General features: G+C 39.9%; 1 protein-coding gene across 1 annotated transcript in view; it reads left to right on the top strand.

Annotated features, from left to right (window-relative positions):
- Window positions 1–1,201: 1,201 nt before the first annotated feature.
- The window catches only part of LOC122543786 (macoilin-like), a 139,414-nt gene continuing 114,843 nt past the window's right edge, over window positions 1,202–25,772 (top strand). Inside the window, exon 1 of the mRNA XM_043682558.2 lies at window positions 1,202–5,762. Within this exon, the coding sequence (XP_043538493.2) occupies window positions 5,632–5,762 (131 nt within the window). The 5' untranslated portion in view covers window positions 1,202–5,631. The remainder of the gene's footprint in view (window positions 5,763–25,772) is intronic.

The following is a 25,772-nucleotide window of genomic DNA, read 5'->3' as shown; positions in this document are numbered from 1 at the left end:
TAAAATCACAATGTGTGCTTGTTGTGGCAGTGTGAGGTTAAGATCTGGAAAAGATCACCTCATCGGTGTCCTGATCCTGACTTGTGATTTGATGCCTAACTCATGTGGAGCAATGCCTATGATGTGAGTCATACAGATGGGGATTCTATTTGTGAATCATTAATAACCATGGCACAAAGCTGACTTCAGAAATTGCCTTCTGCAAAGAGAATTGTAGCACGTGTTATTTGAAATGCAATTTTCTAGGGGGATAAAAAAGCTCCATATTCACCTTGCTAAGAAAGATGCACAATGTATCACATTAACTGAAGTAAAACATCAATATCTGTGTTAAGGTTCTCATCTGTCAGTTTGCCTGTTGTTTCTGAAAGATTCTCATTTGTGTCTTTCCATTCACACTTCTTAAAAGGATGTTGTTTAAATTTACGTTAATGAAGCTGTTGTGTGAAATTATTCAAGCAAATATGGCTGACACCTTCAACCTCTTAGAGAAAGAAATCTCTAACAATCTGAGTAATTGGTACTCACACCCATTATAATAATATAGAGTAATTAACAGTCAAGGTCATACATAGCAGTGTTACATAGCTGATAATGATCCCTATTAATTGCTGGCACTTTGATACAGCCAAAATTAAGTTTCAACAGGAAGCTGTAACAACAACTCATCTCATGTCAAAACAAAAGCAAAATACCAAAGATGATGGAAATCTAAAACAAAAGCAGAAGATGCTGGAGAAACACAACAACTCTGACAGCATCTGTGAAGAGAAAAACCATTAACATTTTGAGACTTTTTTGGAAAGAGAGAGTAATTTTTACACTGTAGAGAAAAGGTGGGAAGGAGCAAGAGAACAGAAAGAAAGATGGGAGAAACTAACTGGAAGACAGAGTTCATGGGTCTGAAGTTGCTGAACTCAATGTTGAGCCTTATAGTCTGTAAAGCGCCATCATGGAAAATGAGCTTGTGAGCTTTGCTGGAACACTGCAGCAGACTTGGGGCAAGAAGTGTAACACTAGCTGTTTTACTTCCTCTATCCTCATTGTCCAAGACTTGAAATGCTCCTTCCAGATGAAGTACTGATTTATGTGTACTTCCTTCAAGCTATTCTACTATATTCACTGCTCACGAAGTGGTCTACTCGAAAGTGGGAAGACCAAAAGCAGACTGGGTGACTGCTTTGCAGAACACCTCTGTCCATAAGCATTACTTCAATTTTTGATCCCTTGCCATTTTAATACTCCACCTTGCTCTCTCCTATGTCAGCCAGACTTTTCCAGCTTTCTGTTGTTTACTCTAATTAAACGGTTTTCTTGTTTTCCAGTTCCAAAAAACATCAACACTCAGGTATTAACTCTTCTGGATTCTGGAAGATTTGCTTTCTAAAACCATCATTTGCTTTCTTTCAGGCTACAAATTTTTTTGGTTCTTTTTTCCACCTGTGAGTACAATATTGTGCAAAGAGTACTAATGCATTCTGTGACACAGGGCAATTTACTATGTGCATGAAAAACATTGCCACATATATTCCTTATTTTCTTAAGAATGTAGGCTTGTCCAAAAGAAAATACTTCAGATACGATAGCCAACAGACTTGAATAGCTTCATGCTTTTCAATAAATTAAATTGATTGTAGACATAGCAATATAATTACATAGAGTCACAGATTCTGGATCAGTGGTGCTGGAAGAGTACAGCAGTTCAGGCAGCATCCAACGAGCAGCGAAATCGTCGTTTTGGGCAAAAGCCCTTCATCAGGAATAGAGTCACAGAGTCATACAGAATAGAAACAGACCCTTTGGTCCAACCAGTCCATCCCAAGCATAATCCCAAATGAAACTAATCCCACCTACCTGCTTCTCGCCCATATCCCTACCAACCTTTCTATTCATGTATCTATCCAAGTGTCTTTTAAACGGTGTAATTGTACCCACATACATACTTTCTCAGGAGGTTCATTCCACACGTGAACCATCCTGTGTGTAAAACAATTGCCTCTCACATCTTTTTTAAATCTTTCTCCTCGCACCTTAAAAATGTACCCCCATTCTTGTAATCCCCCATCATGGGGAAAATCCAACTACCATTAACTCTATCTAAACCTCTCATTATTGTATAAACTTCTATCAGATTGCCTCTGAACCTCCTACACTCCAGTGAAAAAAGTCCCAGCCAACCAGCCTTTCTTTATAACTCAAACCCACAACACACAGCAACATCCTGTACACCTCTTCAGAACCCTCTCCAGCTTGATAATATCCTTCCTACAGCTGGTGACCAGAATGGGACATCTTAAGATGATGACAAGAAAAGACTTAATTATGACAAAAATTAGATTGACAGATAGAGGAAAATTGATTTGAAGGACTGAGAATAGAATTTGGGAAAATAAAAAAAGAAACAATATTAGGAAAGCAACAATGTAGAATAACAGTAGGAAACATTTAAAATGATGCTCATCAGAATGCAGGAAAAATATATTCCACTGAAAGGAAAGAGCAAACTAAGTGTAATATAATTAATAATGTGATTCCACACTTGAAAAAATATATGTGAATAACAGAGTTAGAAAAGATGCATGAAGAATATGAAAATATTCAAAGAGAAGTAAAAAGTAACAATTAGGAAGGCCAAATTGAACCATGAAATTGATTTATTGAGAAACAAAAGACAAAACAGGACAATATTTAATTGAGCTGTTAAGGGATAGACAGAATAGTATCACAGATAATGAGAAGTGTCCCAAATATTAAATAATTACTTTCCTTTGGTTTTTACCAGGCAGCTTGAACAGATAGCCATGACATTGGATGATGAGATGAGCAATAAGTGCATTTAAAATAAAGAAAAGGCATGTATTCAATAAATGAAACCATCATGAAGAAGATAAAACTCCTCATTTGGGGAGATTGCATTCATATACTTTAAACCATCTAAAGAACTAATATTAAAGGCATCCTATTATTATGAATATCTAGTTCATGATTCATATGTTTTAGAATATACCCTCAGTTTTAGAACATAGCTTGTTCTAAGAACTTAAGATCTATCTATAGAAAATGAGTTAATTGCAATGTAAACAAGCTGGAAGATTATTACATTTAAAAGATCATAATAGAAGAGGTGGAGCTATACAACATCAGTTGGGGAAACATAAACAATGTACAACTGAATTAAAAGAAGAAACAGAAAATGCAAGTAGAAAGGGGAACAGGAAGGGGAAACTGAGAAGACAAAAATTGGACCTAGTGTCTGGAAACCATAACTTTTGAGAAGGGTGAAATTGGTTGAGACTATATAAAGGAACACAGAGTCATTATGTAGTTGTTGCAGTTGGGACTGGCGTATACAGTTTGCAACTCACTGAGAAATGATAGCCAAAGTAAATTACAATTACATTGACCTGGACTGTAAGCAGAACTTAATGACGCACCATGTTGAATTTGGGTGAGGCTTTATCTCAGTTTGAATTCTGTGAGGGAACAGAAGCTGGAAGATTGCCTAATTTGAAACTCATGGAATAATCTACAGTGTCTCACAAAGTGGCAAAGTAAAGCAATCAGTTAAATTAACTCTAATCGGAAATCTATTAGAACAAGGTTATGAGATATCTACATCAAGAGATAGCAAGTTAAAATTTTACCCCTTATAGTAAATGAGAATTGGTCACCAGAAGACTGTGACATAGTTAAGGATGATTCTTGTAGAAATAAATAACTTTAAGATTATTTATAAGAAAATGCTTGGGGGAAACAAGGATTAAACCTAAGACCTAAGCCTTGCATATGAGGGTATAAATTATAGTGTTAACTCAATCTCATTTGCTTTGTTTAATTTGTTCTGTATACAATAAAGGGTGTGTTTTGTTTAAAAATAATGTAAAGTCTTGTGATGTTGTTTTATTGGTTAAAACATGTTCAGATTTCTCTTCAAATGTTCATAGTCCCTAATTGGATTTTAATACTATGTGTATTTAATAATTTGTTAGAACAAATGTTGGCGCCATAAAACTGAGAGACAGCTGATGTAATTCCTATATTTAGGATGGCTAACAGAACATGCAATGCATTATTGATCACAAAGATTAATATTGATAGTGAGAAGAACATTGGAATCTCTACTAAAGGGCAGAATAGAAGAATATTTAGAAACGAAAAAAGGCAATCAACATGTTTTTGTGCTGTATATCCTCTGCAATCCTATAAAACTCTCTTCAAATTGTTCTAATCATGGTTTTTGCTTGAAATATTTTACTGACCACAATGTAGAAATTCTCAGAACAGTATTATAACATAAAGTGAATTTAATTGAAGTTTGTTTATAATATCAAATTAATGGGCCCTACTAGGCCCTACTAGAACAGCATAGGTAAGCTGAACAGGTAGCAGATAAAGTTCAATGCAGAATAATATGGGAATCACCACCACCTGCAAGTTCTCCTATCCACTCATCATCCTGCCTTGGAAATTTATTGCTGTTCTCTGAGTGTTACTGGGTCAAAGGCCTGGAACACCTTCCTGAAAAGCATTGTGGGTGTGCCTATACTAAATGGACTGCATCAGTTTAAGAAGGCAGCTCACCATGACCTTCTGCCAACTAAGGATGGGCAATAAATGCTGGCCCAACCAGTAACACCTATATCTTGTGAATGAATAAAAATAAAGTTACAGCTTTGAATAAAGAACAGTGAAAATGGAAATATATTATAAATGGAGTTGGGGATCAAAAATATCTATCGAGATGTGCAAGATTTGGATTGGTGAGATTGCAGGTCAGAAACATGAAGACAAAAGAGGCTTTGGATTTGGTATAATTTTATAACTCAGGGAGCTTTGTAAATAGTTGAAAAGAAATGATGAGAAAAAAAGAACTGGATTATAATAAATCTCCCATTAAAGGACCAGCGTCAATATCGATCTAATGAAGAGTGGTCTTCTATTCCATAGTTTGGATAAAAATTATTTAATGCCTGGTCCATTCTTTGTAATTAACCCGGCTTTATACGGTTATACACATTTACTCAGTTATTTAAGCTTCCAAATATTGAATATTATATCACAATTTAGCAATAATATTATTTGTACAGTTTTTATCTCATCGATACTTGGTACACCAAATTTGTCAAATCTGAAGTTTCCGTACGGATATAATTTGATATTACATCTAAGGCAATATACCCATGAACATATTCAGCATTATATTCTACACTGCTATTCTGGAGATGGCTCATAGCTTTAGTATGAATAGAAACATCTCTCAAAGAAATGGTCTGGGGATGTTCTGATGTTCCTCCGAGCTTTTACTATCAGAATAAAGCGCCGTTTACGGTATGATTAGCCAAGAATCATAAATGACCAGGGTCATGTGGTTTCGCCTGTGTGCATTTTCATGGTTGCAATCCCACCAACAAAGCAGGATCTGAGATTAACTGCGCTTTAAACGTTACCGGTTTCGATGCTGAAAGCCTGATAAATATCGGGGAGGGGAGTGAAAGGCTGAAACATCTTTTGTACAAACATCTCAAGCGCCTGGAAGCTGCGTAAATCCCCCCCGGGGGGTGCGCGTACGTCGGGGGCATTAGGGCGGGTTTTGGCATCTAAATCTTTGCATCTGAATCTCTTGATGTGGTTATGTTTTCATTCTTCGTGGCGCGATATTTCTTTCGAAACGTAGCCAGCGCACTGGGCGATTTGAGTGGGCGACTGCCGAAGATGATGCGACCTTTAAAAGGCAGCAGGATCGCGGAAGGAGTTTCGGAAAGGTAAGGCTTGCTGCCGATGGGCTTCTTTGTGTAGTGCCGGGGATGGTTTCTTGTTGGGACCGCAGCCAGTCGGCAGCACACAGGCACGGACAGTAATGAAACTTCAAGCTTTTATTTCCCTTCTCATGCAGTCAAATGGGTATCAATTGATGACAGACGTATTTGTGCTGAAGTGTGAAATTATAAATAGGAATATCCTCCCTTTGTAACGGAACTGTCCACAGAAGTTACCTCCACCTGCAGCGCTAAGTTAGGCATCATGCCAGTGATCATTCATCCCATCATTCGGGAGTGGCGCGTTTTCATTCGGCCAGACCTTTCTTCAAACACCTCTCTCTCTTTGTCTGCCTGATTTATGCCGTTTTGGGATGCCGCATGTTCTCTCTGGTTTTATGGAGATACCATTTCTGTCTTGTTTCATCCAGCTGCATATTGGCTGCGAGGGAGGGTCATGGGCTGCCACTAAACCCTCCCCAGCCAACCCGTGAGATAAACGTTAACACGGTCTCTTATCGCTTCCTGGCTCTGACTGTACACACTGGCGGTGGGCTCCTTACTCACCGCACCGAGAGATATTAACATGCAGGTTGTGAAGCTCCAACGTAACATCTCAACTCCCCCGCCCCCGAGCATCTTATTCTCATTAAAGAGATAAAACGGTCACTCGCCGTGAGAAGCTCTCAGAGGAATGTTGCTCATTCTGAAATGGCTCTAGATTTACTGTCCATTGAATATGAGCGGTCGATTAATCTACTGCGCGACACAGAATGAAAGGGGAATAAATTGATACAAGATGCGAGCAGCAGAAAGAGAGCATACTGTCCACCAAACCATTTTATATTGATAAAGTTTCCACCCACTTCAAGAACATATACCACGTTAAATCTGTATTGTAAGCACGTGATATTGACAATTACACAACAACAGGACATATTTGCATTGCTAACATCTCAGTTGCCGGGGAAACAGTAAACCGAGAGACCGATGTAAGAAATCGTTTATTGTGATAAGATAGAGTTTTTGATTAAAATATTCCTGGTAAAATCACACCCCTATTCTCCCTTGACTGCTGGAATCATGCATGAATACAACAATTTAGACATTGGAATCTATACAGTGTAATTAAAATTTCGTAACGATATTTGTGATAGTTAAATGCTACATGTCAGCAATCTTGAACGATTAATGCAGTAATTAAATGGTTGTCACGAGAAAAATAATATGTGCTGATTTTGTGCATTTCATCAAAAGATTCGGGGTGCCATGAGAGTTTGCCATTTGTAATGGAGTAGCAAAAGCTTATGCCTTTATTTCACAAGGTACTTATGCACATCCTCAGGCTCATACCTTACAGCCATTGAGATACTTCTGAAATGTTTCACCTGCAATTATGATGTCAGATTTAGATACAAACAGGTTGAATAAATGGTAATGAGATGAAAGAGCAGTTAAACAGGCCACAACAACACTGTGAAGAGCATCCCACCCAGATCCACTCTGTAACCCTGCAACTCCCATGGCTAATCCACCCAGCCTGCACATCCCTGGACACCATGGACAATTTAGCATGACCAATCCACCTAACCTGCACATCTTTGGACTGTGGGAGGAAACTGGAGACAACAGAAAAATGTGCATACTCCATACAGACAGTCACCCAAGGGTGAAATCAAAGCCAGGTCCCTGGCGCTGTGAGGTTGAGCTAACATGCCACCATTTGAGGATGCTGATTAAGGAATAGTGTCATGACTCTCTGCAATCCTTCAAAACAAAAATGCTTTGAGCTTTTACGTCCACCTAAAAAAAAGCAGATAAGCCTTCAACTTAACATCTCACCTGAAAGCCAACACTTCCAACAATGCATCAGATCTCATTTCTGCATTGGCCATCACAGGACTACAATGGTTTGATGTGCCCAAGATTTGGAGTAAGACTTGAATCCACAACCTTTTGGCGTGAGGGGAATGTGTCATACACAGCAAAGCTGACACTAAACAGTATGCTGATAGATGAGTTTTTCCATTAAGTTGAAGTGTTTGTGTGTAATTTATCTTTTTTGTTCAGTATTGCCAGAATCTCTTTAGTAAAGGCATTGGGCCATCGGTTTGATTACAGGATGGATCCCAGTGAATGGGAGGTACCAGGAGAAAATAGAGATCATGTGTACCTCTACAAAAGTTTCATATTCTCAGAAAATCTTTTTGCATTTTAAAGAAGAAGACACATGAATATATATTGGATCTATTACTGTTTAGTAGTTAAATAATCTATTAGTCTGTTAAGTTTTCCAGCAAATTCATACCAATTCTTCTTTCTTTTGTTTGTAATTTAACTTTAGGGTAAGAATAGAGCATGTATTTCTTAAAGCTGATTAGTGTAACCATTCGAATTACATCTAGAACACAGCATCTTATACTTGCCTTTAAATAAGATAAAAGTTAGGGTTTGGGCTATCTCCTTGATATATTTGAAGAGGGTTTGGTCTGGTCCATAACATCACTTCCTGCCTCCATGGTCATTTTGTATCTGGTATGTCCATTGTGTGGAGGGATCACAGAATGAAACCTATCATCCCCTCAATATGTTCTGGCAGTGGCCACTCTATGCCCCACAGAGGAGCACATGTCTCCACACTATCAATGCAGTCAGCACTCACTGATTAACCAGAATCTGTCTGCCTTTCTTAGGCAGTCCCCAATCCCAATTGCCATTCTTTAAGGACAGTGTATGATTGAGGCACCCTGTCTCTGATGCCCACTACTGATGGTGCAACTGTGGCTATTGAGGTGCCTGTCCCCTGTTGGTCTTGTAGCCCTTGAGGGCCAACCAAATTCCTTAACAGGATTCTCGAGCCTTCGGTCCCTGCTTAATTTGCTATTAACAGCAACATTCTACCCAGATTCCACCTACAATTAAAACAGGTACACCTACCATTTTAAGCCCTGGTAGTGGGACATCTGAGGTTTCAACAAAGTTCAGCCTCTCATCAAACATGACATAAAAGATTGCAGAACAATTTAAATTATTTTTATGTTTATATGAAAACACTGGTTTTTCTGAAAATAAGTATTTTTAGTAATTAAGAGGTCCCTCACCACTACACCGGAGTAATTTCTTAGAAAATATATTCAAGTTTCAGGAGTGGGGCAAAAATCAAAAATCTTATGATACAGAGAGATGAGCACCACCACTTAACTAAGGCTGAATTTCTTGATAAGTGAATGGGTGCAAGATTGGAGGAAGGGTTGGCCCCAAATCGGCTCTATTCCTGTACTATTGAATGTAGGGTGTTTTACCATCATTACATTAAGGTGAGTAAAACTTTCCACAGGGTAGTCCTAACAGTAGGCAGTTACAAGGAGATGTTGCATCTGGCCAGTTTTGGGGAATGACAAAATTAACAATATTAAGGGTAAAAAAGAATGAAGTGAGTAATGTGCAATGCACAACATAATTTTCTTAGTGTTAAGAATTTGGACATGGAAGAATTGAAAGGTAGGAGTTATAGTTCATTATTGGATAATGTAAGTTTAATAGCATAAATCTAACACACATGGAGAACATTTGGGTATGGTGGAAATAAATATACTATGACCTTCTTGCAAGCACAAAAGATGCATGTTATAAATAAACTGTTTAAAATATATACATTCACAGCACAAAAGGATGCTACTCATTTCATTATGTACAAACCGATCAACAAAGATCTAACTAAGCTAATCCCATTTTCTAGCTTTCCCCCAAAGCCCTTGAGGCTGTAGTGGAGCAAATGAACATTTAAATACTGATTAAATGTTATGAGAGTTTTGGCTCAACAAAACTTTCAGGCAGTGAGCTTGAGACTCTCAGGATCCTCATCAAAAAAAAACTCCACTCTTATCCTTTTACCTCTTACCAATCTATGCCCTTTTTTTATTGACTCTTCCATTAATGGATAAGAGTGCTTTCCTATTTACTGTATCTATGCCCCTTATTATTTTTTACTCCTCTATCAAGTCCCCTCTCAACTATTGCTGTTCCAAGAAAAACAACCCTAAAGTATCCCATCTTTCCTCATAGCTAAGCCCCTCCAGCCCAGACAATATATTGGTAAATCTCCTCTGCACCCTTTCTAGTACAATCACTTCCTTCCTGTAATGTGGTGACTCACATTCTGTCAGATTAGACTTTGATCTAGAAGAGTAAATGTGTTGAAAACAAAATTACAAAAGGTAGTGACCACATGGTCAGCAAATGAGAGAGAGAGTAAGAAACCTACACTGCTAAGTGACACAGCAGTGAATCTGCACAGTGATATGAAGGTATAGGTGTGTACTGTACTTTTAAGAGAGAGAGGAAGCTAGCAAAGACTGACTGAAAGCACAGAGACTGCTGAACAATTTTAAAAATGTAACATTTAGTTGAAACAAATAGCTGGAGTTGCATTGCCATGGAACAAAAGCAAATTCAAATTTGGCCAATTGGTTTAAATTATGCCCCAGATACCAAAATCCAATCGAATTTGAATTTTACTGTTTGGGATGACATCAAACCAATCAAATCATCCAATGTTTTGGGGTATAAAACCAGAAATTTTGGACAGTTAGGGGGAGAACTGCAAAGGGCACCAACAAGTACAGACTGCTAGCCAAATAGCTCTCTGAAAGGGAACTGTCTATAAGAAACGTTATGCAGCAGAAGATCGAAGAAGAGACAACCCAGAAAAATACAGAGCAAAATCTATAAAGGAGAATCAACAAAGCTGACTGGTTTTGACTAATTTTTTTGGAAATCTTAATCAGTTTTTTTTAACAGATCAGTATTATACAGTGAGAGATAAAAGATAGCTTAAAGAGAAAGGAGTTGTAAATAGTTGTTGTTTGAATGTTCTGTGTTGGACTTGAAGAATAAAACTGTTAATTTTTACTTTAAATAGTGACATCTAAGATAGTTCTTTGCCTATTGAAATTTAATAAATTATGCCGTGACGTAAGTTTCTCTGTGTGTCAGGTTTAAATTAGCAGAGGGGTTTATCCTATGTCATAACAACAGTTACTGCCCTTGCTGTTTGACTTCATGTATCTCTGGACCTCAGAGTGCATTTAGGAAAAATTAACAAACAGTGAAATTCACAGCTGACCTGTGTGGGAGAGCTCACAGCACAGGAACAGATATGTGCATTGTTTTTAAATGTAACCAATTTAGAACTCCAACTTTTAGATCTGGTCTATCCTTTCCATCACTATTTTAAATCTAATAGAATTATGGTCGCTGGCCCCAAAGTGCTCTCCCACTGATACCTCAGTCACCTGTCCTGTCTTATTTCCCAAGAGTAGATCAAGCTTTGCACCTTCTCTAGTAGGTACATCCACATACTGAATCAGAAAATTTTCTTGTTCACATTTAACAAATTCCTCTCCATCTAAACCATTAACACTATGGCAGTCCCAGTCTATGTTTGGAAAGTTAAAATCCCCTACCATAATCACCCTATTATTCTTACAGATAGCTGAGATCTCCTTACAAATTTGTTTCTCAATTTCCCTCTGACTATTAGGGGGTCTATAATACAATCCTAATAATGTGATCATCTCTTTCTTGTTTCTCAATTCCACCCAAATAACCTCCCTGGATGTATTTCCAGGAATATTCTCCCTCAGTACAGCTGTAATGCTATCCCTTATCAACCCCCCTCCCCACCCCTCCCCCCCACTCGCTTTCCTCCTCCCTTTCTGTCCTTCCTGTAACATTTGTATCCTGGGACATTAAGCTGCCAGTCCTGTCCATTCCTGAGTCATGTTTCTGTAATTGCTATGATATCCCAGTGCCATGTTCCTAATCATGCCCTGAGTTCATCTGCCTTCCCTGTTAGGCCATACACCAGCTTCTCAGCCATGCATTCATCTGCTCTATCCTCCTATTCCTGCCCTCACTAGCTTGTAGTACCGGGAGTAGTCCAGATATTACTACCCTTGAGGACCTTTTTAAATTCCTGCCTAACTCTCTGTAATCTCCCTTCAGAATCTCAACCTTTTCCCTTCCTATGTCGTTGGTTCCAATGTGTACAATGACTTCTTGCTGGCACCTCTCCCGCTTGAGAACATTCTGCGCCATCTCTGAGATATCCTTGATCCTGGCACAAGGGAAGCAACACACCAGTCTGATTTTTCACTGCTGGCCACAGAAACGTCTGTCTGTACCTCGGACTAGAGAGTCCCCTAACACAATTGATCTCTTGGAACCTGGCGTATCACTTATTGCATTAGAGCCAGTCTCAATACCAGAAACTTGGCTGTTTGTGCTACATTCCCCTGTGAATCGATCACCCCCTTCATTTTCCAAAACAGCATACTTGTTTGAAATAGGGAGAGCCACAGAAGACTCCTGCACGAACTGCCTACCTCTCTTACCTTTCTTGGAGTTAACCCATATGTGTGACTGTATCTGCAACTTTTCACCCTTCCTATAACTGCCATCCATCATATACTGTTGCTGTTGCAAATTCTTCATTGCCTCTAACTGTCTCTCTAACCATTCCATTTGATCTGATAAGATTCACAACCAATCACATTTATTGCAGATATAATCCACAGTTACTCGTAAACTCTCCTTAAACTCCCACATCTGACAAGAAGCACATCCTCAAGGCCATTTTTGCTCCTTCACAATCTACAGACCCAGAAAATAACACCGTCTTATTCCTTTACAAAACAATTCTCCAGGTAAAATTAATAGTTATGGCATATATTTAAAGTTTAATCAAGAGACGTATCTCAAAAACATAAAATCAAGAAAGAACCCACTCTACTGACTACTGCAGACGTTCTGTAGGTCCCACTTAAAAACTATTCACTTATCTGTTTCTGTGCTGTGACTTCACCCAAACAGTTCCTCCAAGATCAGTTGTGAATTTCAGTGTTTGTTAATTTTCCCAGATGCATTCCGATGTCCAGCAATACATGAATTCAACAGCAAAGGCAGTAACTGTACAAGTTCACTATGGTGTCAGTTTCTTTCTCTCTCTCTCTTTCTCTCCTGCACTGACCTGACCATATGCTCCTTTGTCTGTACCTCTCCCTTTTTAAAACTGCTGTTGTTTTGACTTTTTTTCTCTCCAAAGTTCCAAAACAATGCAATTGCTGCTCCTGGAATTCAAGGAAATCAACTCCAACACCTAAAATATCTCAAGAAAGGAGCAGCTGTTACAGCCAGAAAGTTTTCCCGTCCTCCATCTTAGATTACCCAGTTAGAGGCAATAAGTAATTTACAAGAGCTGGGGGGTGTGATGGTTGGCAGTTATAGGCTGGGAGAAAAGCCACCATTTCAGTCTGGTAAATGGGTTAACCCCAGGAAAGGTAGGAGGGGTAGGCAGGTAGTGCAGGAGTATTCTGTAGCATTCCCCATCTCAAACAAGTAAGCTGTTTTGGAAAATGTAGGGAGTGATGGACTCTCGGGAATGCAGCATGAACAGCCAAGTTTCTGGTATTGCAACTGGCTCTAATGTAATGAGGGGTACATCGGATTCCAAGCGATTGATTGTGATAGGGGACTTCTAGTCAGAGGCACAGACAGATGTTTCTGTGCCAGGCAGTAAAAAAAATCAGAATGGTGTGTTGCTTCCCTGGTGGCAGGATCAAGGATATCTCAGAGTGGGTGCAGAATGCTCTTAAAGGGGAGAGGGGCCAGGAGGAGATCATTGTACACGTTGGAAATAACAACATAGGAAGGGCAAAGGCTAAGAGTCTGAAGGGAGAATACAGAAAGTTAGGCAGAAATTTTAAAAAGGAGGTCCTCGAGGGTAGTAATATCTCGATTACTCCTGGTGCTATGAGCTAGCGAGGGTACAAACCAGAGGATAGAGCAGATGAATGCATGGCTGAGGAGCTGGTGCAGGGGAGAAGGGTTCACCTTTTTGGACCATTGGAATTTCTTTTGGGGTAGAGGTGACCTGTAAAAGAAGGACAGATTGCATCTGAATTGGAAGAGCACTAATATACTAAGATCTCATGGAATACACAGAGAACTAACCATTTGGATACAGACCTGGCTCGATGGTAGAAGACAGAGGGTGGTGGGAGTGGGTTGCTTTTGAGACTGGAGGCATGTGACCAGTGGAGTGCCACAAGGATCAGTGCTGAGTTTACTACTTTTCGTCATTAATATAAATGATTTGGATGTGAACATTGCAGATGATACCAAAATTGGAGGAGTAGTGGACCTTGAATAAGGTTACCTCAGATTACAACAGGATCTTGATTAGATGGGCTAATTGGTTGAGGAGTGGCAGATGGAGTTTAATTTAGATAAATGTGAGGTGCTACATTTTGGGAAAGCAAACCAGAGCAGGATCTATACACTTAATGGTAAGGTCCTAAACAAAGAGATCTTGGAATGCAGGTTCATAGTTGCTTGAAAGTAGAGTCACATGTAATTAGGATAATGAAGACAGTGTTTGGTATGCTTTCCTTTAATGATCAGAGTATTGCGTTTAGGAGTTGGGAGGTCATGTTGCAGCTGTGCAGGATGTTAGTTAGACCACTTTTGGAATATTGCACGCAATTCTGGTCTCCTTCCTATTGGAAGGATGTTGTGAAACTTGAAAGGGTTCAGAAAAGCTTTACAAGGATGTTGCCAAGGTTGGAGGATTTAAGCTATAGGGAGACACTGAATAGGCTGGGGCTGTTTTCCCTGGAGCGTCGGAGGCTGAGGGGTGACCTAATAGAGTTTATAAAATCATGAGGGGCATGGATAGGGTAAATAGACAAAATCTCTTCCCTGGGGTGGAGGAGTCCAGAACAAGAGGGCATTGGTTTAGGGTGAGAGGGGAAAGACATAAAAGGGTCCTGAGGGGCAACTTTTCCACATAGCGGGTGGTGAGTGTATAGAATGAGCTGCCAGAGGAAGTGGTGGAGGCTGGTACAATTGCAGCATTTAAAAGGTATCTGGATGGGTATATGAATAAGAAGGGTTTAGAGCGGTATGGGCCAAATGCTGGCAAACGTGACTAAATTTGGTTGAGATATTGTGGGCGGCACGGTAGCACAGTGGTTAGCACTGCTGCTTCACAGCGCCAGAGACCCGGGTTCAATTCCCACCTCAGGCGACTCTCTGTGTGGAGTTTGCACATTCTCCCCGTGTCTGCGTGGGTTTCCTCCGGGTGCTCCGGTTTCCTCCCACAATCCAAAAATGTGCAGGGGTTAGGTGAATTGGCCATGCTAAATTGCCCGTAGTGTTAGGTGAAGTGGTAAATGTAGGAGAATGGGTCTAGGTGGGTTACGCTTCGGCGGGTCGGTGTGGACTTGTTGGGCCGAAGGGCCTGTTTCCACACTGTAAGTAATCTAATCTAATCTAATCTAATCTAATATCTGGTCGGCATGGACGAGTTGTACTGAAGGGTCTGTTTTGCTGCTGTAAAATTGATGATTCTATGATTGATATGTGCAGAGCAGTAGACTTGATCTCTATGTAAGGCATTCGGCAAGGTTCCTCACGGGAGACTGATTAACAAGGTTAGATCTCATGGTTTACAGTGTGAACTAGCCATTTGGATACAGAACTGGCTCGAAGGTGGAAGACAGAGGGTGGTGGTAGAGGGTTGTTTTTCAGACTGGAGGCCTGTGACCAGTGGAGTGCCACAAGGATCGGTGCTGGGTCCTCTACTTTTCATAATTTATATAAATGATTTGGATGTGAGCATAAGAGGTATAGTTAGTAAGTTTGCAGTTGACACCAAAATTGGAGATGTAATGGACAGCGAAGAGGGTTACCTCAGATTACAACAGGATCTTGATCAGATGGGACAATGGGCTGAGAAGTGACAGATGGAGCTTAATTCAGATAAATGCGAGGTGCTGCATTTTGGGAAAGCAAATCTTAGCAGGACTTATACACTTAATGGTAAGGTCCTTGGGAGTGTTGCTGAACAAAGAGACCTTGGGGTGCAGGTTCGTAGCTCCTTGAAAGTGGAGTTGCAGGTAGATAGGATAGTGAAGAAGGCGTTTGGTATGCTTTCCTTTATTGGTCAGAGTATTGAGTACAGCAGTTGGGAGGTCATGTTGCAGCTGTACAGGACATTGATTAGGCCACTTTTGGAATATTGCACACAATTCTGTTCTCCTTCCTATCGGAAGGATGTTGTGAAACTTGAAAGGGTTCAAAAAAGATTTACAAAGATATTGCCAGGGTTGGAGGATTTAAGCTATAGGGAGAGGCAGAATAGCTGGGGCTGGAGTGTCGGAGGCTGAGGGGTGACTTTATAGAGTTTATAAAATCATGAGGGGCATGGACGGATAAATAGACAAGGTCTTTTCCTCAGGGTGGGGGAGTCCAGAAATAGAGGGCATTGGTTTAGGATGAGTGGGAAAGATATAAAAGGGACCTTAGGGACAACTTTTTCATGCAGAAGGTGGTTTGTATATGGAATGAACTGCCAGAGAAAATGGTGGAGGTTGATACAATTACAACATTTAAAAGGCATCTGGATGTGTATATGAACAGGAAGCATTTAGAGGGATATGGGCCAAGTGCTGGCAAATGAGACTAAATGGACAAGTTGGAATGAAGGGTCTGTTTCCATGCTGTACATCTCTATGACTCTATGACTCTAAAAGGAGATAAAGGTGTACATAGATATGAATATATGAATCAGGAGCAGGAGTAGGCTTGCACCTGTTCTGCATTTGATAAGATCATGGCTGATTTGATTGTAGGATCAACTGTGTTTGACCATCTATCTTCTATAACCCTTTTTTCTTTTGTCAATCAACAGTCTCTCTAACCCAGCCATAAATATATTGAATGATCATGCTTCCTCTGTTGACTAAGAAAGAATATTCCACAGACAAAAGTACAAGAAGAAGTAAATGTGATATTTATAGGAAGTGCGTGTTATATACAAGGTTTTCGATATGGATATTGAAACTTCTTTTAAAAGTTAGATATGTTTTTGTTTATCTACAATTATTCTATTCTGTGACTTTTATTTTTAGTCTGTATAATTCAATTATTCGTACCTGTGTGTGAAAGAACGTAGGAACGGGGTAGGCCACACAGCCTGCGCCTTTTCTACCTGAGATCACCGCTGATCTGCAACCTAATGCCATGTACCCAGCTTTGCCTCAAATATCTTAATAATCCTAGAAAACAAAAATCTACAAATTTAAAATTAACAATTAATCTAGAATCAAGTGCCATGTGCAGAGGAGAGTTCCAAACTTGAACAATCTCTGCAATGAAGAACTATTTCCTAATTTCACTCACATATGGTCAGGTTCCAATTTTAAAAATTCTGTTCTTTAGTTCTACACTCCCCACTGGAAGAAAATCTATCCAGTCAGTCTCATGATAGAGTCATAAACTCATGGAGTTATACAGCACTGAAATAGACCCTTTAGTCCATGCCAAACAGATATCCTAAACTGATCTAGTCTCATTTAGTAGCACTTGGCCCATATCCCTCTAAACCCTTTATATTCAATAACCCATCCAGATGCCTTTTAACTGTTTTAATTGAATCAGTATCCACCAGTTCCTCTGGCAGCTCTTTCCATACACGCACCACCCTCTGCATGAAAAAAAATTCCCCTTTAATATAAAACCCAGGATTCCATTGTCATTTTTGATTATTTTACCATACATGTTCATGAGATATTAGCTATCTGTATATCTGGACAATGCTCCCCACCCCCGATCTCCCTCTATGCAAGTCTACTGATTTTAGCTTTTCACCATTGTAAGTATTTGAAATCCAGAATGGATTACCCTACTGTTTCCTACATCAACATCTATTTTATAATTTTACACTTCCATCTATTCCACTAATAATATTACCTATGTTATTGTCAACTGTACAACAGCAGATTTGGTTATATGGATTTCTACCTAATCATCTAATGCATGTTTATGAATAGCTGAGGCCCAAACAAAGATCCTTGCATGACGCCACTGCACATCCTGATAATTAGATTACTTGTCTATTATCCTCACTCTCTATCTCCTTCTGCTCAGTCAATTTTTTAATCAGGTCAATAGTTTTCCTCAGTTTCATGGACTTCAACTTGAAAAAACAGCCTATTATGAAGGGCTTATTCAAATGCCTTCTAGACGTCTGTGCAACTAACCTCTCCAGACAGGTGTCCACCAGTTTAATCATGTCTTCAAAAGATTCAATGAGGTATATCAAATAAAACATAGGTTTACAAACCAATCTGGTTATTTCTGATAAGCCGAACATTTGAAAGGTGTACAGTCACCCTAGATTTAAATAGCAATTTTCCAACAGCATATTTATGCTAACTTGTCTTAAGCATTCTGGTTTCTCTTAAAACTGACATTCTACAAAATTTATCAGACAATAAAATATAAAATAGCCATCATTCCGCTCATCCTCACTGAATCCCCCACTTTCAACATCCTTGGGATTGCCATTGGCCAGAAACTTAACTGGACTCGCAATACAAATATAATCGCTACAAGGGCAGGTCAGAGGCTAGGAATACTGCAACACATAACACACCTTCTAATTTCCCAAAGCCTGTCCATCATCTTCAAGGCAAAAGCCATGAGTGTGATGAAATACTCCACACTTGCCTGGATGGGTGCAGCTGCAACAATGCTCAAGAAGCTTGACGTCATCCAGGAAGAACCAGCCTGCTTGATTGGCACGACATCCACAAGCACCCATTCCCTCCAGCACTGATGCTCAGGAGCAGCAGTGTGTACTATCTACAAGATACACTGCAGAACTTCACTATAGATTCTCAGGCAGCATCTTCCAAACCCATGACCACTTCCATTTAGAAGGACAAAGGCAGCGGATACACGGGAACATCACCACATGCATTTTCCCCCAAGCCACTCACCATCCTGACTTGGAAATATATATTCTTTTACTGTCACTGGATCAAAATCCTTGAATTCCCTCCCTAAAAGCTTTGTGGATCAACCTACAGCACATAAACAGCAGCAGTTCAATTGGCAGCTCACCGTCACTTTCTCAAGGGCAACTGCAGGTGTGCACTAGATGCTGCCCCCCCCGACCCCATCATAAGAGTGAATAAAAGAATGTTACCTTATGCTGCTTCACTATTCCTAGTGTTTTAAAACTCCAGTAACAAATTAAAGAATTCTTCCTTTGTCATTCTTTGTAGTGAATTCATAAGCCTATCACTTCTGCTGGTGTTCCAATTTTGTGACAAAATTTTTTCTGCAAAGAATATTAACAGTGGCATAATATTGCATTTAGTAAAAGCACAATTTTTATTTCCTACTGTCATTTTTCATAAAGATTGATCTTGAGGTTTTATCATGGAATGTGATCTCAAAAATTTGCATATCATGTTTTTGGCTCTGACTTTTAGTTGTGTGACTGACGAGCATTTTGAGGTAGAGTTGGGGTAATACAAGCATCCAAGCTACATCTGCCTAAAGCTTTAAAACAATGAATTCTAGCAGAATTATGCTTTTTGGCAAATTCTTCAGAAAATGAGTTTTTTTGAAGCTGATGGATAGCAGAGAGAAAAAAAACCATAACTAAAAATCAAGCAAAAATTTTATCTGAATGACGTGTTCATACGTGTAACAGAAATCAGTGAACTTCATGTTGGAAATAAAATACTTCCTGATGATTATTGAATGTTGCACATTTTCCTTCTAATGATGGTTCTGCTTTATAATTATGTGTGAAAACTACATAATCTTGCATACAAAGCATAACTCATGTATTAGTTCAGGCTTTGTATTCATTTTTGTGAAACATAGAACACAGACAATCTATAGTTATTTTTAAGTAATTCTGTCTTGAGGTAATGTCACTTTAACTATACTGATAGAAACATTCGAATGTAAGCAGTCCCTTGCTGAAGTAAGAACCTGGTGAAATGGCTCAGAATTTCAGTACCTTTGGATTGAATATTCTGTACTTTACCACAAGGATGTATCTCCCTCTGGTCTCTGTTTGCAGCAAAATTATAAACATTTCTCTTATACACGTGTTTTCACCTTTACCAAAAGTGTTAGTTTAAATAAAATCTTCCATCTCACATGGAATATTAAGAAATGTGTAAAAGTCAGATTGGGTCATAAGGCAATGATTTTTGTTCTAATTATTGTTGGTTGCCTATGCTGTGTTATATATTGCTTAGGGATCTTTGAGTCCTAACAAGGAGCAGCTGTTGCTTGGGTTAGCTGAAACAGAGGTCAGACATAACAACAATCCAACTGGGACAAACAGTGTATGCATTAATATTTCCTGCTTACCTTTCATAAGCTCATTGATGTGTAGAACAATCAAAGCAAAGCTCTTGAAGGGCATAAAATAAACACCTTTGTTTCCCTCAAGTAGTAGCGTAATGCTGTTTGAAATTGTACCAAAGAATCTTCCTGTGCTTTTTTAACAGTAACAATGATCTATTTAAGATAATTATAAATTTGTTAATGGGCAGGATTTCCTAGTCCATCAAAAAGGTTAGGAAGTAGGGAATCTGGCAAAATAATATGAACCCAGTTGGGAAGTCTGTTCGTCACAATGCTGCCACAGGAAAAGTTTCCCAACATTGGGGTCAGATGGATTGCCTCCTTGTGAATGGAAGGAGGCAGCCAATTTAAAGAATTACAGGCCAGATTTAGGACTTATTGACCCAAGCTGCCAGCATTTTGCTGGTAATTATAAATCCTTGGTCATGTGGGGAGTCACTGACTTCATGCAGTCAGTCTCCTTGTAGCTTTCTGGGAGGCAGTTAGAGCTTGAGACTGTGTGACCCAAAGTGGGGACAGGAAAGACCATTCTGTAACCTAGGTGACCATCAGAGGAATCCTGCCTGTCTGGCCTTAAGGGGATTAAATTTTAAAACTTTTTATGCTCCAGTTCAATTGTTGAAGCATTTTTTTGATCCCCATCATCTCTCCGTGTAGCATCAAGAATGCAGAACTGTCGGCCTTCTGATTACATCAACAGCAATAACATCTTATCCATCCTTACTTACCTGATGAACTAGAAGTTGCCAATTAGAACCCAACCTTAGGAAAATTTCTGGGTCAGTCTCATTGAGGATAGTACGGGATGATGACTAACGTTTGGTACCAAAAATAGAGTCCCATAACCTGTGGGCAAATCCAGCCTAATTTATGTCTATTGGTTAAAACTGGAAGGTGGAATATTTTATAAATATGACATTTTTTTCTGATTAAGTTAGATTTTGTAATTCCATTTAATTTGAGTTTCAGTGTGGCTTCATGAAAGGAAAATCATGCTGAACAAATATATTAGAATTTTTTGAGGAGTTAACATGCAGGATAAATAATGAGGAAGCAGTGGATATAATGTATATTAGGATTTTCAGAAGGCGCTTGATAATGTACAACTTAATAAGAGCGAGTTTTGAGAAGATTTGTAGCTAAGGTTGAGGTTCTGGATGTAAGACCCTATACAGCCAACAAGCAAAACTAATGTCATTTGCAAAATACCGTGCAAGATCTGTAACAAACACTACATTGGATAAACAAGCAGAAAACTAGCCACCAGGATACATGAACACCAACTAGCCACAAAACGGCATGACCCTTTCTCACTAGTATCCTTACATACAGATAAGGAAGGACACCACTTCGACTGGGACAACACATCCATCTTAGGGCATGCATGAGAATTCCTAGAAGCATGGCATCCCAACTGGAACTCTATCAACAAATACATGGAGTTAGACCCCATCTAACACCCCCTGAGAAAAAGAACAGGAAATGATGTCACCACAGGAAATGATATCACCAACCCAAAGAAACCCAAACACATAAATAGAAAGCAGGAATCATCTACACTGCTTTGCCTGAGGCCCACTGAAGATGTTACCTAGTAGGGTGACGAAACGTCTGGAACGAACCTTCTGGCTCAGTGAGCAAACCTACATCCAGAACTTAATAAGAGCCTGTGGTGTTGGTGGTAGTATATTAACATAGATAGGGGATTGATCAAGTAATAGAAAACAGAGTTGGGTTAAGGGAACCTTTTTCAGGATGGCGACTCATAATCAGTGGAGTGCTTCAGAAATCAGTGGTGGGACCCTAGTTATTCATGTTGTATATTAATTGCTTGGATGAGGAAAGTGAAAGCACCACAGTCTGCAGATGACACAAAAGTTAGTGGGAAGATAAATGCTGAGGATGACACAAAGTATCATATAGAGACAGCTTAAACAAGTGGGCAAAGATGGAATGTAACATGGGAAAATGTGATGTTATGCACTTTGGCAGGACGAACACAGGAACCAAATATTATTTAAACAGAGAAAGATTGCAGAAAGCTACAGCAGAGAAGAATTTGAGAATCATGTGTTTTAGTCACAAAAGAGCTGGTATACAAGTCCAGCAGGTAATAAGGAGAGATGATGGAACATTGGCAATTTATTTCAAAGGGAGTGATGTATTAAAATAGGGAAGTCTTATTAAGCTATTCAAGGCATTCATCATTTTATAGTTAGAAACTGTGAATTGTTTGAGGTCCCTTATTTAAGAAAATATGTACTGGCATTGGAAGCAGTCCAGACAAGGTTCACTAGGATGATCTTGGGCATGGAGATACTGTCATATGAGGAGAGGTTGAGTAAATTGGGCCTGTGCTCATTAGATTTACAAGAATAAGAGCAGACCTTATTGAAACATAGTTTGGAGAATTTGTTTCCCCTTTCGGGAAAGTCAAGCACCAGAGGGCATAATCTCAGAGTAAGGGGTCACCTATTTAAAACAGAGATGAGGAGGAATTTCTTCCCTCAGTGGGTGGTGAATCTGTAGAATCCTTTGCAGCAGAGTATATTCAATGCTGACATAGAAAGATTTTTAATCAGTAAGAGAATCATGAGTAAGTGGAAAAGGCAGGAAAGTGGAGTTCAGTATGGGTACATTCTGATTGAATGGTGGGATGGACTTGACTGGCTGAATGGCCTACTTCTGCTTGTCCTTCTAATATTGTTATGGTGGTTTAACAGCTTTTCAGACTGGAGGCCTGTGACCAGTGGTGTGCCACAAGGATTGGTGCTGGGTCCACTGCTTGTCATCATTTATATAAATGATTTCAATGTGAACATGGGGGGGTATGGTTAATAAGTAAATTGGAGGTGTAGTGGATAGCGAAGAAGGTTACCTCAGAGTACAACAGGACCTTGATCAGATGGACCAGTGGGCCGAGGAATGGCAGTTGGAGTTTAATTTAGATAAATATGAAGTGCTGCATTTTGGAAAGGCAAATCAGGGAAGGATGGTAAGATCCTGGGGAGTGTTGCTGAGCAAAGAGACCTTAGAATGCAGGTTCATAATTCCTTAAAAGTGAAGTTCCAGGTTGACAGGATAGTGAAGAAGGTATATGGTGTGAGGGGAAAGATTTAAAAGGGACATAGTGGGCAACTTTTTTTTACTCAGAGGGTAGTGCATGTACAGAATGAGCTGCTAGAAGAAGTGGTGGAGGCTGGTAAAATTACAATATTTAAAAGGCATCTGGATGGGTATATGAATAGGAAGGGTTTAGAGGGATGTGGGCCAAATGCTGGCCAATGGGACTAGATTAATTTGGAATATCTAGCTGGCATGGACGAGTTGGACTGAAGAGTCTGTTTCTGTGCTATACAGCTCTGTGACTCGATAATCTTACAACACAAAGTGGAAATTGAAGAGACGCAGAATACAGAATTTTATAGGGCTCTGAATGACAATGTTTATGGTGAGAAATCTGGAAGAATCTGAAGAGAATTCTAGCAAAGCCTTTCTCAATGTTGGAATCAATAAGTTTCATTTTCCAGCAGAGCATGTTGAGGTGAGATCCTTGGGGGCAGCAAGAGGCATATTAATAGTAATTACTGTCATTATCAGCCTCATTAATACCTAATCCAGCCTCATTAATATGCAGGTTCCTCTTCTACCATACGCCGGACAGAAACTAGATGTTGAGAATTCTTGAAATGGAAGTCAGAGCTTGAACTTGGCAACTCCAGCTTGCCTATTGCCCCTCCAGCTCTCCATCTTGGATACTCAGCATGCTTATCTCATATAATAATGCAGTTGTTGTGGGTATGTTAACCAAGCTGGGAAGTTGGTTTGCAGATGTTTCATCCCTTTTCTAGGCTCCACAGTACTGAGGATGCCACCTAGAAAAGGGATGAAACATCTGCAAACCAACTTCCCAGCTTGGTTAACATACCCACAGCAACTGCATGATTATCTCATGCCATGCTCCATGGGCAGTGACTACATGCACTCTATGCCACAGATGTTGGCATCTGACATAGCTTTGCATCATCATAGCCCATCTTCAATCTGCTTACTGTATGATTCTTCACTTTAATGCTGCACTTCAAAGTCCACTGCCTTCTCTCATTGAATACTGCTGCAAGGATGCCTTGCAAACACGGACAGATTCTCACCTTACAGATTGGACCAGACTGCATTTCAGGGCTGCGTGCTACTTTCCTTTTGCTCACACACATTACAATTACTTGGTTGCTCGCAGTCACTCTGCCTTTCCCTGCCTTGTATTGACATACATTGCTTTTCAGGATAGATACAAAGCCAGGCAGCTTGTCGTGGTTGTCAGTATTCACCAGGTAAGGGAGTGGACAGGTCTCAACATTCCAACATGCTACATTAGTGTAATATGCACACCATGCACCGGCAACTGACACAGCAGAGACACTGCATGTGCAGCAACCAAATGGCCATATCTTGAAGTTGGAGGGATCAGTTACATCAAGGAAAAAGCTCTTCAGTCTAGGAATCCCAATGCAGTAACCAAGAGCTGTCTCCAATATATGTCCAGGAGCTCGACCATGGTCAAGGGGCTGCTTGGAGTGGACATGGTCAAGGCCCTCTCCAAATAGGGGGCGAGGAGCCAAAAGCTCGACATCCAACCACCTGTCTTAGCTTTATGTGCCCATTAAAATCAGCCATTTTCTCCAGCACTGTGGTTAAAGGACGGAATGGGTGGAATGAATGTGGGTGGCACAGACATTAGTGCTGTTGCTGGTGGTGGGAAGATGAGAAACAGTCCTGAGTGACTGAATAGGCAGCACAAAGTTCATACAGGGTTACTGATGTGACGAAATTGGGTGGGTGAGAGCAAATGAGAGATGTTGCTGTATGCAATAGTGGAAGTAGTAGAACATGAGCCTCCGTGAGAGATGGGTGCAGTAGCAGAAATAGAGTAATTGTAAAGTAGCAGAGATTAGATGGGAGCACATAACTTGGAAGAGCAATGTAGATCATTGGCATTCTTCCCACAGTGTTGGATTTCCCACCAAACAGCTCAAAACACACTCAGCACTCAGACCAGACTGGCAGGGTCTGGTGTCAAGTCCTCGAGTGGTGGTCTTGTGGATAGCGGATATCTCCCTTCATAAATCAAGATCTCGTAGTCCATGCCTTTAGGACATGACAGCAATTTCCCCTTCTCTGTCAAATCAGCGGCAAATTTCATAAACCATGCAGGATGGTGGTGTACTGTCAGCACTTCTATGAGCTTACAAAGGTTTTTTAAAGGTGGTGCCAGTGCCAAGAATGGCGGTCTATTCTGGGATAGCTCAGCAGTTCTTGTGGTCAAGGTGAGTGGGAGAAACCAGCTAGCATCAGATGAGAGACGTCATAAGCTTGTGGTAAGTAATTAGTGAGGTAGGTTTGGGATGATAGTGCAAGAAAACCTGTTAGTCCTCATTGAGAGAACCAGAGAGAAACTCTCCATGAAAATTGACAAAGTACAGTAAGACTCAGCCCAGCAGATGAGAAACAGAAAGATAGCAAGACAGAATCAAATTAATATCAATAATTTGTCATTTATCTCAAGAGGGTTGGAATATAAAAGCAGCAATGTGCTACTGAGACTTTATAAAGCTCTGGTTAGGCCCGATTTGGAGTACTGTGTCCAGTTTTGGGCCCCACACCTCAGGAGGGACATACTGGCACTGGAGCGTGTCCAGCAGAGATTCACATGGATGATCCCTGGAATGGTAGGTTTAACATACGAGGAATGACTGAGGATCCTGGGATTGTACTCATTGG

This window comes from Chiloscyllium plagiosum, unplaced genomic scaffold (genome assembly GCF_037043375.1).
Source record: "Chiloscyllium plagiosum isolate Xiang-an unplaced genomic scaffold, Cpla_swu_hap1 HiC_scaffold_3, whole genome shotgun sequence".
Lineage (NCBI taxonomy): Eukaryota > Metazoa > Chordata > Chondrichthyes > Orectolobiformes > Hemiscylliidae > Chiloscyllium > Chiloscyllium plagiosum.
The sequence above is the reverse complement of the archived record's forward strand: the minus strand, read 5'-3'. Positions and strand labels throughout refer to the sequence as shown.